The sequence below is a fragment of the Cebus imitator genome, unplaced genomic scaffold (assembly GCF_001604975.1).
Source record: "Cebus imitator isolate Cc_AM_T3 unplaced genomic scaffold, Cebus_imitator-1.0 Scaffold155, whole genome shotgun sequence".
NCBI lineage: Eukaryota > Metazoa > Chordata > Mammalia > Primates > Cebidae > Cebus > Cebus imitator.
The window spans coordinates 3,106,175-3,122,393 of record NW_016107470.1 but is presented as its reverse complement, the minus strand read 5'-3'; the positions used below and the strand labels follow the sequence as shown (position 1 = coordinate 3,122,393).

At 36.6% G+C, this 16,219-nt stretch overlaps 1 protein-coding gene across 13 annotated transcripts in view; it reads left to right on the top strand.

The window, feature by feature from the left end:
* Positions 1-16,219, top strand: part of TRPM3 (transient receptor potential cation channel subfamily M member 3) — a 587,648-nt gene that overhangs the window by 262,338 nt on the left and 309,091 nt on the right. For all 13 annotated transcript variants that reach the window (XM_037743827.1, XM_037743826.1, XM_017543459.2 and 10 more), the window contains exons 4-5: positions 9,675-9,888; positions 13,463-13,587. In XM_037743827.1, the coding sequence (XP_037599755.1) occupies positions 9,675-9,888; positions 13,463-13,587 (339 nt within the window). The remainder of the gene's footprint in view (positions 1-9,674; positions 9,889-13,462; positions 13,588-16,219) is intronic.

Sequence of the window (16,219 nt, the reverse complement as noted above, 5' to 3'; positions counted from 1 at the left end):
AGCACTCTGTGTATCTGTTTTATTATACAGAAAGCACTGCAATGTGTCACAGAGATTTAGCTACCAAGGACACGAGAGATTGGATGCAGCGATTCTCAACTTGCAAAATTTTGAGATAAGCACATTAATACCTACGTCCAAGACATTCTTCCAAGAGAGTCTCATTCGTTGGTCTAGCATAGACCCTGGGTATCCAGAGTTTTTTAAACGTTACACAGGTTATTCTACTCTTCAGCCAGGCTTAAAAAACGCTAACTAATCTGAGCCTAGAGAAGTTAAGTTATTTTCCCAGAGTCACACAATTATTTAACAACATAGTTCTTGAACCCAACCTCCTCAGGACTTCTGTCAGTTCCATTTCTTCTCTCAGAGAAAAATTATCCACATGTATATTTCCCAATAAAACATATACCATGCCTAGTACAGGCTATAGTAGATGTTTTGTTGGGAAATATGTATGTGGGTAATTGAAAGGAAGCGAATTATTATTATGTTTCTAGCTATTTGATAAGGGAACTTTGTAATAGAGTTATAAAGTCACTATTGTTTGATGAGGTTGTTTAAACTCAAAAGCTATGAGCAGGAAGAGGGCTTTGTAAATTTACATCCTCGTTCATAGAACCATTTTCTGTGCCTTTTCGAGTACTTTGCAATGTTCAGTCCTCCATTCCCAGTCCTGACAAGCCCCCATAAAACCACAGTGAAACCAGCACTTGACATAGAACAATTGTGACACGGGAAGAAGACGTTCAAAACTAACCAAAGTAAAGGATTCTGACTTCCTGTTCAGTACCAAGCTACATCCTACCAAACTGTAAATCCCAGAAAGCTGTTCCTGAACAGCCAGAAGACTCAGTAGTTCACTCAGGTGCCTCATAAATGTCAGGGCATAGAGACAAAGGGAGAAGATAATAAGAGGCGAAAGCTCTGGTTTAGGCATTATTTTACTAGGATGGAATCCAGGTAACCTTTTAGGATCCCTTTACAGAACAACAAAAACATTGTATCATTTCTCAAAGACTCTTCTACATCTGGGGCTCACCCCTTACATTATTTAGGAGAGGAAGCAGTGTTAGGCTTGACTACAGGTGGAATCTTATTTTCCGACTAATCATCCCTTTCAATTAATGCTGAGCTGACTTGTGGGCCAGGTAAATAAGCGTAACCTAATTAAGGACTTGTGTTTAAACCTCTCAAGTCACCCACATAATTCTCTTTAGGTTTTCCCTTGCTATTTACGCTCCTTATTAAATTAGGTTGAGCCCCTTATTATAATCTTCATATGATGTAAATAATTATTTCTAGCCCTCATTTTCACACTTGAAGCTCTAACTATTGAGTCTGCCAGAGGATGAAAACCTTATTCTCTGGGCATTGTGAGTGTGAGGTGAAAAGGAATGTTGGGGCTTAAGGGAGAGACATCAGGCAGGGGGACGCTGTGAGCAGCATGACATCTACAAGTTCATGCTCTTAACATGCTTTAGGATTGAATTAAAGATTTTAAAAATTGTCTAACTTTGCAACATGCAAACTGACACACACCAAGTAGGAAGTCCCACTTCACAAAACTGCTAATCAATAGGCTATGGCTAACCAAGCAGCTTTACGTACACATGGTAAGGTTTTTGGGAGGTTCTGTAATTGCTCCATTGATTTCCAGTTTCCACCTTGTAAGCTTAAGACCACCAAACTGGCAGTACCTTTGGAAGGCTGTTCTGAAACTGAGAATAAAACTAGAATTTATCAGTTCTATTTCTGATCCTAATCATAGATCTATAGAGAAGGAAGAACCAATTATCTACCAAGAAGCCACCCTATCTTTGCCTCTAGAAAATTTTATGCTAAATAATTTGGCAGAAAATTCATACGGTATCCCCTATGACTGGTTCATATGCTTACTGGAGTTTTATATTATTTCTAAACCTTCAGTTTTGGCTTGTCAGCACCCATCTCCTGTAACTACCTGATATCTCACATTAAGATATTGCAAAAACAATATGGAATAAATTACAATGGCATCTCCATTTCCAAAGTTTTGTGGGTCATCAAACTAGGGATTTGATAACAGTGAGAGCAGTTCTAAATATTTTCTTTCTAGGGAGATTTTATATCTATTAAACCATCATAAGCATTAAACTCTTGCTACAAAGCAAAAGGCCCCATGGACTTGGAAAGCTGGTATCAACAAAATTGCCTTATCAGTCTCAAACGACATATTTTGTTCAGCTACAGCTTTAATTACAAGTGCCCATTTTAAATATGGCTACAAAGAGTTAGGAAATGAAATGATGCTTGTTACATTTCTCAAACAGAAAGGAAAATGGGGCAAATTTTCCACTAGAGGCTTGGAAGAAAAGTGTTAAAAATATTTTTAGAATAGATTTACCAATAGTCGTTCCATTATTCAGAACACTACTTAACAAACACCAGGGATCACTTCCAAGAATTAAAGATGGCCTTGCAGTAGAAGGAGGTGGGCCTGTCATTTAATATTTCCAAGAGCATAGCCAGATTCATTGTTCTTCAGTTACTGCACATTTTCATTGAAATAGCTGAGCAAATTTACTTGGGTTAAAATTTAGGCCTAAAGAGGTGACTGATGAATTTTCAAAGGCAAATGGCTCTGCCAAAACTCAGATTGAGCATGACAAAGGAAGATTATTGTTATTTTTTCTTAATGAAACAGCCTCCATCTGCTCTATGCTGTAATGGCTGCGGCCCCACCCTCCAGCCTTTGCCCACTGTGAGTCTGATGAACGGGAAAGGACTGTCTGGTTTGTGACACCAAATCAGTGCAGAGCGGAGCCAAGATAAAGTTGAGTTCTGCTTTGACAGGCAAATAGTAGCATTTCTAATGACGACGCAGTAAGAGTGGCTGTAGTGAAAAATGCAGTAAGTCATCTGCTAAGCAAAAAGACCTTTGGCACCAGGCAGAGCAGAAACTTGAGAGTTTGCTTCTGAAGCCCTCTGTCATTCGAATGAAAGAAAATCTCTAGTTTTCTATTTATAGTCTCACAGAATGTCATTTCTAAATTTGTTATTTGGAACTCAAAATACATTTTCTCATGAAAATCATGCTGATGTACTGGCCTCCAAAGTAACTAAGAATAGATCAAAAAGTACGATTTCAACTACAACTAGTCTCTAGTTCATGCAGAACATTCTTGAGATGTTATTCTGATTGTCATTAGCTTATCACAGTGCCTTCCTGCTGCCAGGCAGTGACGCCAATGATAGAAAGAGAAGAGATAGAAAATTCCAGGCACGAGTAACTTATCTGAGCCCAGTTTATCTCTTGAAATGATAAACTGGGGAACTAAAGGGCCATGGATGAGGAGAGGATTGGATAGCCCAAAGCAGGTGCTTTTAGAAAGATAAACATCTGCACTAGTCACTCCCCAGATAGCTCTGAGGTGAAAAACAAAAAGTTATTTTGAAAGGCATACTGAAGAGCTAAAGGCAAGTTACTTTGACCTATTATACCCAGGAGTCATATATAAGGTGAATGTGACCTTCATTCAATTTGCGTTTATTGGTTTTTCCACCATACCTGGTATGTTCCACAATTTAATCCAAAGTGTCCTGTGAGGTCATCAGCATCACCCCTGTTTAATGAGAGAGGATGCTCAAATTGTCAAATGACTTGCAGTGCCACTATGTGACACTCAAGCGTCATGCTGCTTATGTCTGAAAAATCTCTAAATGGGAGCACCACATCAGAGTAATGAACAGCAGACAAAACTGAGCATGCCCATTAGGAAGAGTTCTTATTATGTGTAAGGTGAGCCCTTTGCAATTAATAGACTCACAAGTGACAGTCAAAGTTGCTTATCTTGACAACCAAAATAGCTTCTAATTTCAAACAACATTGACTAACAGGAATCGATTAATTGCTCTGGGCACATCCACTTATGAGTGTGGAGCTGCTGACTCAGTATGAGTTAACTGCTGTGTTACAACACCTCGAGAGCTTACTAATGGAACTGGTCTTTATGGGCATAAGACACATGCACAGGTATGTTTATTGTGGCACTATTCACAATAGCAAAGACTTGAAACCAACCCAAATGGCCATCAATGATAGACTGGATAAAGAAAATGTGGCACATATATACCATGGAATACCATGCAGCCATAAAAAGGATGAGCTCATGTCCTTTGCAGGGACATGGATGAAGCTGAAAACCATCATTCTCAGGAAACAGACACAAGAACAGAAAACCAAACACCACATGTTTTCACTCATAAGTGGGAGTTGAACAATGAGAACACATGGAAACAGGAAGGGGGACATCATGCACAGGGACCTGTCAGGAGGTTGGGGTGTAGGGGAGGGATAGCATTAGGAGAAATACCTAATGTAGAAGACAGGTTGATGGGTGCAGCCAACCACCATGGCACGTGTATACCTATGTAACAAACCTGACATTCTGCACGTGTCTCAGAACTTAAAGTGTAATAATAATAAAGAAATCCAGAGGCCCAAGTCCTACCCTAGATGTATTGAATCAGAGCCTTTATTTTTGACAAGGTCAACAGGTGAGTTCTGTGAGCATTAAAATTGGAGAAGCACAGCCCCATCTAGAGCCTCCAGTGTTAACGGTAGCTTCAATAATGAAATAAATGATTATTGAATAACTAGCTCTGATATATTCTAGTCACTCACCTTCCCCGGGTCTCTGTATCCTCATTTGAAAAGCAAAAGAATAGAACAAGAGTCCCATGATTGCCAAGATATCTCTAAATTGTGTTTTCTTTCCAAGACAGTGACTACTTCATAGCCAGCGCTGAAAGGCTTACCAAAAAAAAAAAAAAAAAAAGAGAGACATGCACAGGTCAAACACAGTCCCTCCCCTCAAAGCTCTTACAACATAGGGAGATAAAATTGGCACATGGGAAAAACAGCCAGAAAAAAAAGTATCACACTGGTTTTGATTAAGAGTTATATTGCGTCAGCCTGAACTTGCATTCTCAGGAAGTCATGTTGGATGAAACAAAGGCCTTTGAAAGATGAGAATGATTTCTGTAGATGAAAGGGGAGAGATTGCATTATCTAGGACTTGGGGAGCAGCACTGGCCAAATGCAGAGAGAGAAATGACGAAAGCCTCAGAACTGGTAAGATTAGGTCAAGTTATAGTGGATGCTGAGGGCAAGAATGGGGAGCTTACATCTGATGGAAGAATTTTTAATTGAGAAATAATATGGTACAAAAGGTATTGGAGAAAGAAGTCTGCCTGTTGGTGTCTCATAGAGAAGTCAGTAGGAGGCTGTTGCTATAATTCGAACTGACATCCTACTAAGGAGAATACATTCTTAAAATGGCAACTAAAGAAATAGAGAAAAAGGGCCAGTTGAGAGCATTGTTTTGATAAGTGGATCATTCGAATTTGGAGACTGATTGGTTATAGGTAAAGAAAAAGGAGAAGTACAGAGAGACAGAGCCATTTATACCCTCGAGGTAAAGAGAAAGGGACCTGGAGTGAGACCTGGCCTGAGAGCACCACCATACTAGCAGAGTGAACTTGAGAACATGATGAATTCTTTCTGTCCCCACCAGTAAAACATGGCTGAAATCGACCTCCGTGTTGTTGGGAGGAGTATGTGAGAAGGTACAAGTAGAACACACAGCATGTATGTGCCTGGTGCACAATAAATACACAAGGTTCTTGTATTTTGGTTATTTTGTTCTTGCTTTTGGGGATTTTATTTTTCTTAGTAGAGTTAAGTAGTTGTGAGCAGAGAGAAATAGGTGAAGAGAGCCCATGCGTAGTGTGACCTCACCTGGTGTCTCCCTTTCTTCATTTGTAAGATGGGGAGCTGGGATCAAGGGGATCTCTTAGGTGATTCATTCATTTGCTCTCTTGATTGGCTTACTAGCTGATTAACAAACATTCTGTGATAATGAACACAGCTTTGTCTGGGTTAGGCTACTTTCAAAAGGAATTTCAACATATTCAGTAGATCTATTGGTCTTTTCCAGTGAGCTGCTCAGCTGATCAATAAGTAGACCCTTTTCATTTCTTACTGTTATATTGCATATATGACTTTAGAAGTCCCAAAGTAAATTATTTATCAAGGGAGGCTTACTCCTAAAAATGTATTTAGGTGATTAGTACCAATTGGTATGAATAAATGAACTCTAGTCATTTAGCTAGTTAAGCTTGCTGAAATTATTATACGATATCTGTAGTAATTTGGTATGAATTGTAATCTCCTTTCACACTATGTGAGTTATGTATGCATATCTATTCCCAGGTACTAACTCCTTTATTTATTTATTCTTTTATTCTTTTATTTTACAGCATTCATTATAAATATTTCTCTTATAAAGAGATTCTCAATGAAGATTTTTAAAAGAAGCTTTTACTTAAGAAATTCCTCTGGTTGCTTCTTATATTCCAATACCTTCTCTTCTGCCAGAATGCTCCTTGTGTGGCACAAAATTACACATAGGTGAAAATTTCTGTTAATAGATACCTGAAAGTTTTTGTTCTCTGCATGAGAGTTTGTGCAGAAAAGATGCCATTCTTCATATTGTAAACACTAGTCAAATTATAGTGATATAGTGTACTTAGCTAAAATTGTCAATATTTACTCTGTGTTCTTGAGTCATGTTTTGCTAGGTAGATCAGATCAATCTGGAAACAACTGTATTTGGATTCCAACACTTCGGATTTCTAGCATATATATCTGTGTATCTTTAGATAGATACATATATATATAAAACTAGCTCTTTGGTATCTCCTGATGATGCAGTTTATTTTATTAAGCTGCTTTCATATTTTGCATGTTTTTTGCCCCACGTTTCAGCTAAATATATTTCAGATATACTTTAACAAAAGAATAGACAAACAGTTTTTGAGGCTTTGAAACAGTGGGGTTTTCCAGATCCAAAAACATGGCAATAAATTGTCATCTCCTGGATAATCTTATTTACAAATCCAAAAGCATATGTTTGTATGATTACATGCAGGCATATTCATTTTGTGGTTATGCAAGTTCAACATTAACTTAAATTCCAGAATTAATCAATAATTTCCCTTCTTTCCCACACCACATAGACTTTAGAATGCCATAACCCTAATTGTTACCTACCATTTATATGCTGTATTGTCCAGTGATTTAGTTCTATCACTTTCCACTGTGAATTAGATGTTATTTCGTATTATATACCCAATACTTTTTTAGATTTACATTATATTAATTAATATCTTAGTTTATCTTCCTACATTACAACCCAGTTCATCTATTTTGGATCATATAAGTTCTGCCTCTTATATTTACTTTAAAACTTACCTCAGCGAAGTCACCTAGAGGTAAACTCTCTGTTTTGGCAGTGTGAAATATCTATAATCTGCTCTCATTTTTAAAAGACAGTTTTGTTGAATATAGAATTCTAGACTGACAGGTAATTTCTCTTGACACATTGAAGGTTTTGGTTTCAGGTGTCTATTCTTGCTGTTGAGGAGTCAGTCTTTAGTCTAATGATTGTTTCTTTGTAAATGATCTTACTTGATTTCCAGATACTTCTGAGAGCTTCCCCCTCCCTTTGGTGTTCCGTATGATGTATATAGAAGCAGGGTTTTTCATTTGTCCTGCTTAGGATTCATTGAACTTTCTGCATCTTAGAATTGGTATCTTTCTATAATTCTGAGAAATACTCAGCCAGTATCTCTTCCAATATTTCCTCCTCCCCATCATCTCTTTTATTTCTAGGTATAATTCTGATTATCTCCTCCAAGCTCCTTCATTTTTCTTTTATGCTTTCAAATCCTTTGTTTTTCTGGCTGCATCTTCTTTATCTTCTTGATCTATTATCATTATATCTAATATGTAATTTAACTTATCCATTTTAATTTTTATTGATTACATTTCAATTTCTAGAAGTTCTGTTTGGTACTTTTTCAGATATATCTATATGTAGATGTCTGTTTTTATCATTTCTTTCTCCTTACTCTTAATCATCTTGTTTATGCTTTTTTAACATATTAAACACAGTTGTCGCATAGCCTGTATCTGATCATTTCAATGATTTTGGGGATCTTGTTTTGCTGCCTGTTATTTCTATTGGTTCTCATTCACACTGCTTTATTTCCTCTATAATTTATTATTTTATTGTTTTACTATGAAATACTTATTTCCCCATGAGAATTATTTTAGGCATGGATTGATGACACATTCTTCCACAGAGAATCTGCCTTTACTTCTGCCAGTTATCAGAAACCATTATCCAGCCAGAACTGTTGAACACTAAACACTGCTTAGCCATTCTCAAACCACACTGGCAGTGTGAATAGAGACAAGGACTTCTGTGGGGGCCTGTTTGTGTTTAAAAATCATTAGAGGAGACTGGGGTGGGATAACATTAGGAGAAATACCTAATATAGATGAACGGAGGGATGGATGCAGCAAACCACTAAGGCATGTGTATACCTATGTAACAAACCTGCACATTCTGCATATGTATCCCAGAACTTAAAGTATAATAAAAATTTATATGTATATAAAATAATCAGAGGGGAAATTTTTTCCTCATCTACCCAGAGTCAAAATTGAGGTAGAAAAGTTTTCTTGCCATTTTCTTCTGTACCTCAGCCTTATTTAATTTTTTTCTTATACTTGAGGATGAGCCCTTTGAAGTACCCCAGCCTTATATGGGGTCCCATATTAAACTCTCCCATAAACTCATTAAATTACCCCCTGTGTGCAACCATTACATCAGATGCCCTAGATCTTCCAGGGTTTAGGAAAGACACCCAGGGTCAAATCATGCTTTGGTACTTCCTAACCTCCTGAGGTTCTAAACTCCTTCTTTGTTTAGGATTCTCAATAATTCTTTTTTTCATGCCAGCTTAGAAACCTATTTTAAAGGACTTTCTGTATTTGCCCAGGTTTTCAGCTGTTTCCAGATAGAAATTGATGTTTTTATATGATTAAATTGAGACATAAAAGAGTATTTATGTATATGGTTATACATATTTATTGCTGCATGTATTTATAGTATTTCATTTATATAAACTTATCATAACTTTATTTCCAGTTGCATCTAATAACACCTTGATATTTGCTATACACCCAAATTTTCAACTATTCCATAAGAATAGTTGTCCTGCCTTTTGTTACTTGTCTTCTTTAAAAGATGGAGAAAGCATTACATTTGGTATGCAATTATTAGAGATATAAATAAATGTAATTCACTATTACCTTATTTTAAAATTCTCATTACATTATGTAGAAGTGTAGGATCTTTCAAACCCTCTCAAAATAATAAGGTCACAGAAATAATATGTGCATCTAGTTAATATAAAGGGATATTAAAAATATTAGAAGCATTTGAACTGCTGTACAAATGTAAAGGGTGGTAAAATATAAACATGGTTTCCTTTGAGCAAAGAAATCAGTCTGGGAAAAGTCATGCTTGCACAGCATTTTAGAAAATGTAATAATTTAAAAATGAATTGTCACAATTTCAAGAAAGCCTTTAAAAATAGTGAATCTTTTTGTCTAATGAAGGTCCTTTTGGTAGTGCAAATGATCACCACTTTTTAAAAAATTTGATTTTACATGAGACATTTTTGTCACGTAACTACACATATAATTGGAATCAGTAAAGATAAGCAGCCTCAGCCAGTCCTGCCTTGTCTCCCTAATTGATGTCCTTTCTTCCTTCCAGTATGTGCGAGTATCTTTTGATACAAAACCCGATCTCCTGTTACACCTGATGACCAAGGAATGGCAGTTGGAGCTTCCCAAGCTTCTCATCTCTGTCCATGGGGGCCTGCAGAACTTTGAACTCCAGCCAAAACTCAAGCAAGTCTTTGGGAAAGGGCTCATCAAAGCAGCTATGACAACTGGAGCGTGGATATTCACTGGAGGAGTTAACACAGGTAATTGCAAGTGGAACAGAGAAAGGCAACATAGGCCATGGGAATGTTGTGCCTGAGATAATTTTCTCCTAAGGTTAATTATCTCTATGTCACCCCACTTCATCCCCACCCATGGGTCCATAGTTGCTGATTATCTCTCCCTCCTTTATCTAAATGAGAACTGTAAAGTTATTTCTTAACCAAGAAGAATTACTTACACATAAGAAACAGGTTGGGATATTTAATAATTGACTATACAGAATTCATAAACATGATAATGGAATTTCATAGGATATTTTTAAGTAGCTTAAGTTTCCAGTAATTCTTTAAGGAATGGCTTCTGCTTTAAATGGGAAGCTCTACCTTTGTCCTTTAAGCAATTTCAAGTTTGGTGCCAAATAGCTTTAATTTTTGCAAAATGCCATTTCCATCTGGGACATAAATTATGATGGCAAAGTCTAGGGCATTATGTATTTATTGTTTAAAATATTGTATTAACTCCTCACTATGCCAATGGAAGACATACCACACTCTGAATTCCAAAGAACTTTTTCTTCCTGTCATCTATATTGTGATACAGAAGCATCCTCGAATCAATTCTTACCAGCCCCTCTATAGTTAAGTGCTTATTTGCAGAACATTATTAATGTGCACTAGATAATGTAATGAATGCCTGTAAATGTTTTTGGCCTATTCTCCCAGCCTGAAATCTGAGGTGCCAATTGGAAATGCAGAGGTAATGTTGCAGTAAGTTAAGGCAAACTTGTTAAAAGGCCCAAAGTCTGTACTTGTGGACACATTCATAGTTAATGGAATATTCTAAACATAATTCTGGACCAATTAGTGTTAAATAACACGTTATCTTTGGCCGGGTGTGGTGGCTCATGCCTGTAATCCCAGCACTTTGGGAAGCTGAGGTGGGTGGATCACCTAAGGTCAGGAGTTTGAGACCAGGCTGACCAATATGGTAAAACCACGTCTCTACTATAAATGCAAAAATTAGCCAGGCATGGTGGCGGGCACCTGTAGTCTCAGCTTCTTGGGAAACTGAGGCAGGAGAATTGCTTGAACCCAGGAGGTGGAGGTTGCAGCGAGCTGAGATCGTGCGACTCTCAAGCCTGGGCAACAAGAGCAAAACTCCATCTCAAAAAACAAAAAATAACATGTTATCTTAATGTTGTTTAATTTTGTGTCTGTAGTTTGGATGCTGTTTGAATAAGACCCGCATTGAGAATTCTCTTAAACACCTAGAATTTGTGAACATTCTGCACACAGCTCCGTAAAGATATCTTAGCTGTGAAGTCTGCAGACAGCTCATGTTCAATGCAATTATGTTAAATTCTGGTTCAACCCATACACTGACATGTTCTTAAAAGGACCTGCTCAGCTCTTTACTGTTTATCCTATAGTAATTAAATATCTACAGAGCAATTTTTCTTTCAATGACTGTTCAGGTTTTGGGCTCCATGTTTTCCTCTCAACTAAGGACTCACTTGCCTGTGATTACTGTCTTCTGCTTCCATGTCATATAGAGACCAACTCAAAGTGTTGCACATGTGCAAAAGAAAGGCTTACCAATGCTCTATTTCTAAGAATTTGGCATACTGTTTTTATTCTTTTATGAAATGCATTCAATATCAAAAGAAGAATTTATAGCCTACATACTACAAACCCAGAACTTATCTCTGCTTCACTCCAGGCTTAGGGTTCAATCCAATCCCTAAAGTGAGGTTCTAACAATGAAATGTTAAAGTTAGGTAAGAGGTATTAATAGAATTGTGCAGACCAGATGAGCATACCATAAAGTTAAACTTCTTGTCTAGGGCTGGCCCTGAAAGGAGTTTTGCATATCAATTGAAAATAATTTAATATTAATATTCATGGCTTTATTTGGGGGAGTTTTGTTGATTTTGGTTTTGGTTCATTTTGTTTTTTTACCAGTACTCTCACTCAGAAGATTCATAGATAAGGTAATAAGTGAAAATGCTATTCTTTCCAACACTCCTTCATAGCTCAGTATGGATTAATGGCTATTTACACTGTTTTGTTATTTGCTTTTTAAACAGTGATTCCTTCTGTTTCATCTTATGAATATTTCAGTATTGAGTTACTTAAATACATGTCTTTTCCCATGATTAAATTGCCTGGTGTGTTTCATGTGTTTAGTTCATTTAGTGCAGTGTCTGAGCCCTTCCTCTAGGCAAGCCCCTGAGGCAGAGGAAGATGAATAAGGCACTGACCCTCCAACATTCCTCTCAAAGAGTTTTACTGTTAGAAGAGACATCTTCACATATAATTATGAATCACTGCAGAACATGTTAAGTCACATACTGAGCTATTCAAAATTTACAAACTGCCATATGTTCAAATGGAGAAGAAATCAAATCAGACTCAACATTCATATAGGAAATGGCACTAGGTATAAAATTTTTTCTGGAGAAATGGGTGGAAATTTGATAAACAGAAACATTTTTTCTTAGAGGATATATCTTACACATCTTTCTTGGAGGATATATCTTATTCGCCTTTCTTAGAGGATATATCTTATACGTCTTATACCTATAAAAATGATCATTTGAGAGGGAGGTTAAAAGAATTTGAAATTGCATCTTCTTTAAATGGTTTTTACAAAGGTAAGAGTTATGCCGCCTACCATCTTGTAAACTGAACTTTGTAAACTCACCCTTAACTATGATGGGGAAGGTAATTTTGACAGAAGAGGAAAACAATTACAATGATGAAGATTAAAAGGTATATCTATATATTTTAACATAAATTTTCCACAGAACAATCCAACATTGGCTTTATGAGTACGTTATCATAAAGGTTAACAAAATCTCAAACTAAATAACTCATCTATCTGAATGACCTTAACTCATATACAAAATGTGGTGTAGATTTAATATACTACTATATATGGTGCTTTTAACATGACGCAGTCAAGCTGTTGGTTCCTAGTCATACTAACAAATTATTATGAGAAAAAGAGTTTGTTTTAAAAAATTGTATTTATTCTTTTTGCAGACATTGGATACTTTTTATTTTTTCATATAAATCATAATAATAAATACAGTGCTAGAATTAATATACAAATCTGGCTAATGCATCTGGCATTACAGCCACAAGTTTATGTTTCCTCCTAAATACAGGTAGTTTGTATAGAAGTGTGTCAAAATTTTATATTCAATTTATTTAACCTTGGGAGAAACCATAACCACAATTTATTTTTTTTATTGTTTTGAGACAGAGTCTCGCTCTGTTGCCCAGGCTAGAGTGCAGTGCTCCAACCTCAGCTCACTGCAACCTCTGCCTCCTGGGTTCAAGCAATTCTCCTGCCTCAGCCTCCTAAGTAGCTGGGACTACAGGTGCATGCCACCATGTCCAACTAATTTTTTGTGTTTTTACTGAAGGCGGGGTTTCACCATGTCAGCAAGTATGTTCTCAATCTCCTGACCTCTTGATCCACCCACATCGGCCTCCCAAAGTGCTGGGATTACAGGCATGAGCCAACACTCCTGGCCCACAATTTTCTTTAGAATGATGGAATGGTAATTGCTTTAAAAGACAAAATTAATGCTTCTCTCTTTTCTTTTAGGTGTTATTCGTCATGTTGGAGACGCCTTGAAGGATCATGCATCTAAGTCTCGAGGAAAGATATGCACCATAGGTATTGCCCCCTGGGGAATCGTGGAAAACCAGGAAGATCTCATTGGAAGAGATGTAAGTCCTGAGTGCTATCCCTTTCCATGACTTCTTCTAGAGGGGATATCAGAAAAGTATAATAAAATTAATATTCAAAATGTACATATTATAGTAGTCTTTTAGTCCTTACTCCGTAAAATGAAATTTATGTTAAGGAATGGTTTCCTGGGCAAATAAATACTTATTTTCTAAAATCTCTATGCAAACTCCAAGTCAATTCTTATGATCAAGAAAAGTCCCAAGCAAGATTTATCAACTACCCGCTCTCTGCTTAAATCAAGCAGTGGTCTTTCTTCACCCGTCAAATCCGGCGCTTACTCTTGGTATAATTATATTAAGATTCATTAACACCACTTAATATATGGCAACAGGAACTCATTGACTGTACACTGAACAGGGACTCTCTGCACCCCAGGGCTCCAGCATCTTTATTATTTGAGTATATTTCACCTAGCTCCTGAGAGTTGCAGAGAAACATTCTTTTCATTTCAAAGTACCAAGACATCTATCTGATCCACAAAAAAAATTTTTTTAAATGGCTAAGAATTAACTTGTCTTAAACTACTTCTTCTATTATGATGCAATACAATGCAACCATATTATTTTAATCCAACACAATATATGCAGTTTTTAAACATGCAATGCAAAATACTTTAAATTTAAAAAGTTAAATGTCATCATAGGGCTCAAATGTCCTGCCCTTGGCATAATCGTCAAATGTGTTGTATGAGTTACCAATGGCAACGCAGGCATTTAAAAAAGGAGGTAGGATCCGTTTGACCCTGAGCAGAGGTATTTCCCCAGGGGCTTGCTTTTCTCCTGAAAATTTACCTAAATGGGACAGACTGTGGTGCATTTGAGCAGCAGACACTTTCATCTCAGTTTTAAATAAAACATATGTTTCAAAAAAAATTAAATGTCATGGAGCACAGCAGTAAACTCTTTGTTGCCTTTAAAAAATATCTTTATGGGGTCCAAGTGCAAGTGTCTTATATATATATATATAAGTGATTATATGCATAGTGATTAAGTCTAGGCTGTTAGTGTACCCATCACCTGAATAGTGAACATTGTACCCAACAGGTAATTTTTCAACCCTCGCCCCTCCCGCCTTTTGTAGCCTCCAATGTCCATATCCTACTCTGTATGTCCATGTGCACCTAGTATTTAGCCCCCACTTACAAAGAAGAACATGCGGTATTTGACTTTGTTCCTGAGTTATTTTACTTAGGAAAATGGGCTTCAGTTCCTTCCATGTTGCTGCAAAGGACATGATTTCATTTTCTTTTATGATTGGGAAGTATCCATATACAGTATATCCCACTATGTCCTCCATGGATGAACACTTAGGTGGATTCTGTATTTTTGCATTGTTAGTTGTGCTGCAAAAAACCTGTGAGCGCAGGTGTCTTTTTTATATAATATATTGTTTTCCTTAACAACAAAAAAAAACACTTTAAATCCATTAGAGCCTTTATTTAAAGTGATAACAAGTGACCACATCAGTGATAACAGATTACATGTGTAAATGCTAATTTATCCAGGACATATAGGATAAGGAATGAGATATCGGTTTTATGACTGCAATATTCTCATAATTAAAATGTATTGGCTATTTCCTATTACATAGAGATTGAATATCTCAGCAGCAATTTCCAAAGTTTTATATAGACAAACCTGACTGGAAAAGTAAGTGCTACTAATTTCTTCAAAGTATCTGAGACTAGCCTTTCATGTAATATACTTGGGGTAATACTTGCCTTAGATTCCAAATTGGCTTTTAAGTATGTTGATTTTGCACTAGAACATATACATGTCTTAAAGAATTAGAATACACCAATTTCAGCAGTGAAATCATTTAATAATGCATATTATTAATATATGCATTAATTATTTTAAATGTGTTCATTCAAAAATCATTTTGAAATGTTCATAGCTTCAGGATCTCTATTGTAAACTCAAATTATTATTACTCAATTTGAAGTGGGACAATATTTTGGAAGTTCCTCATTCAGATGAATTATGAATAAATGGCAGTTGATTATTTCTTCAGGCAAGATAGAGTAACTAATTCCCTTAGTTGCCTAAGCATTTGCAGAGAATGCTGGCCCACTAGCTCCTTGTATTATTTTGTTTGTTCATCTTATACATTTTATAGGATTTCAGAAAGACAGTACTTCTATTACATTTACTTACCTTGTTGAATTGGAAGCATCACTTCTGATTCTCTTACCTCCCATTCCAACTTTTTCTCTGACTTTACTTTCTCCTTTTGCTCCTCTTTTTCTTTCTTCTTTTGTTTCTCCCATTACTTCTTCCCATTTGTATGCAGCTAGAAACTTACGCATTCCAGTGGGACTTATTGACATGGTCTGCCTTTCCAACTGAAAATAGTCTTGAGCCTAGCACAGAGGGCAGAAAAATGCTTGGTAAATGTGTTCATCCATCACTGCTGTTCCTGGGAGGTCTTATAAAGGCAAATCATGGCTCACAGAGAACCAGGTGGACCATGCGCGAGGCTATTGCAAAAAGGAAATGAAAGTGGCAGGTTATAGAGAACACAGGAAAGACAGTTGTATTTCACTTTTTCAGTAAATCTTTCACTGGGTTCTACTGAATTTTGATGTGGGGCTAAACAGTGTGGGATGGA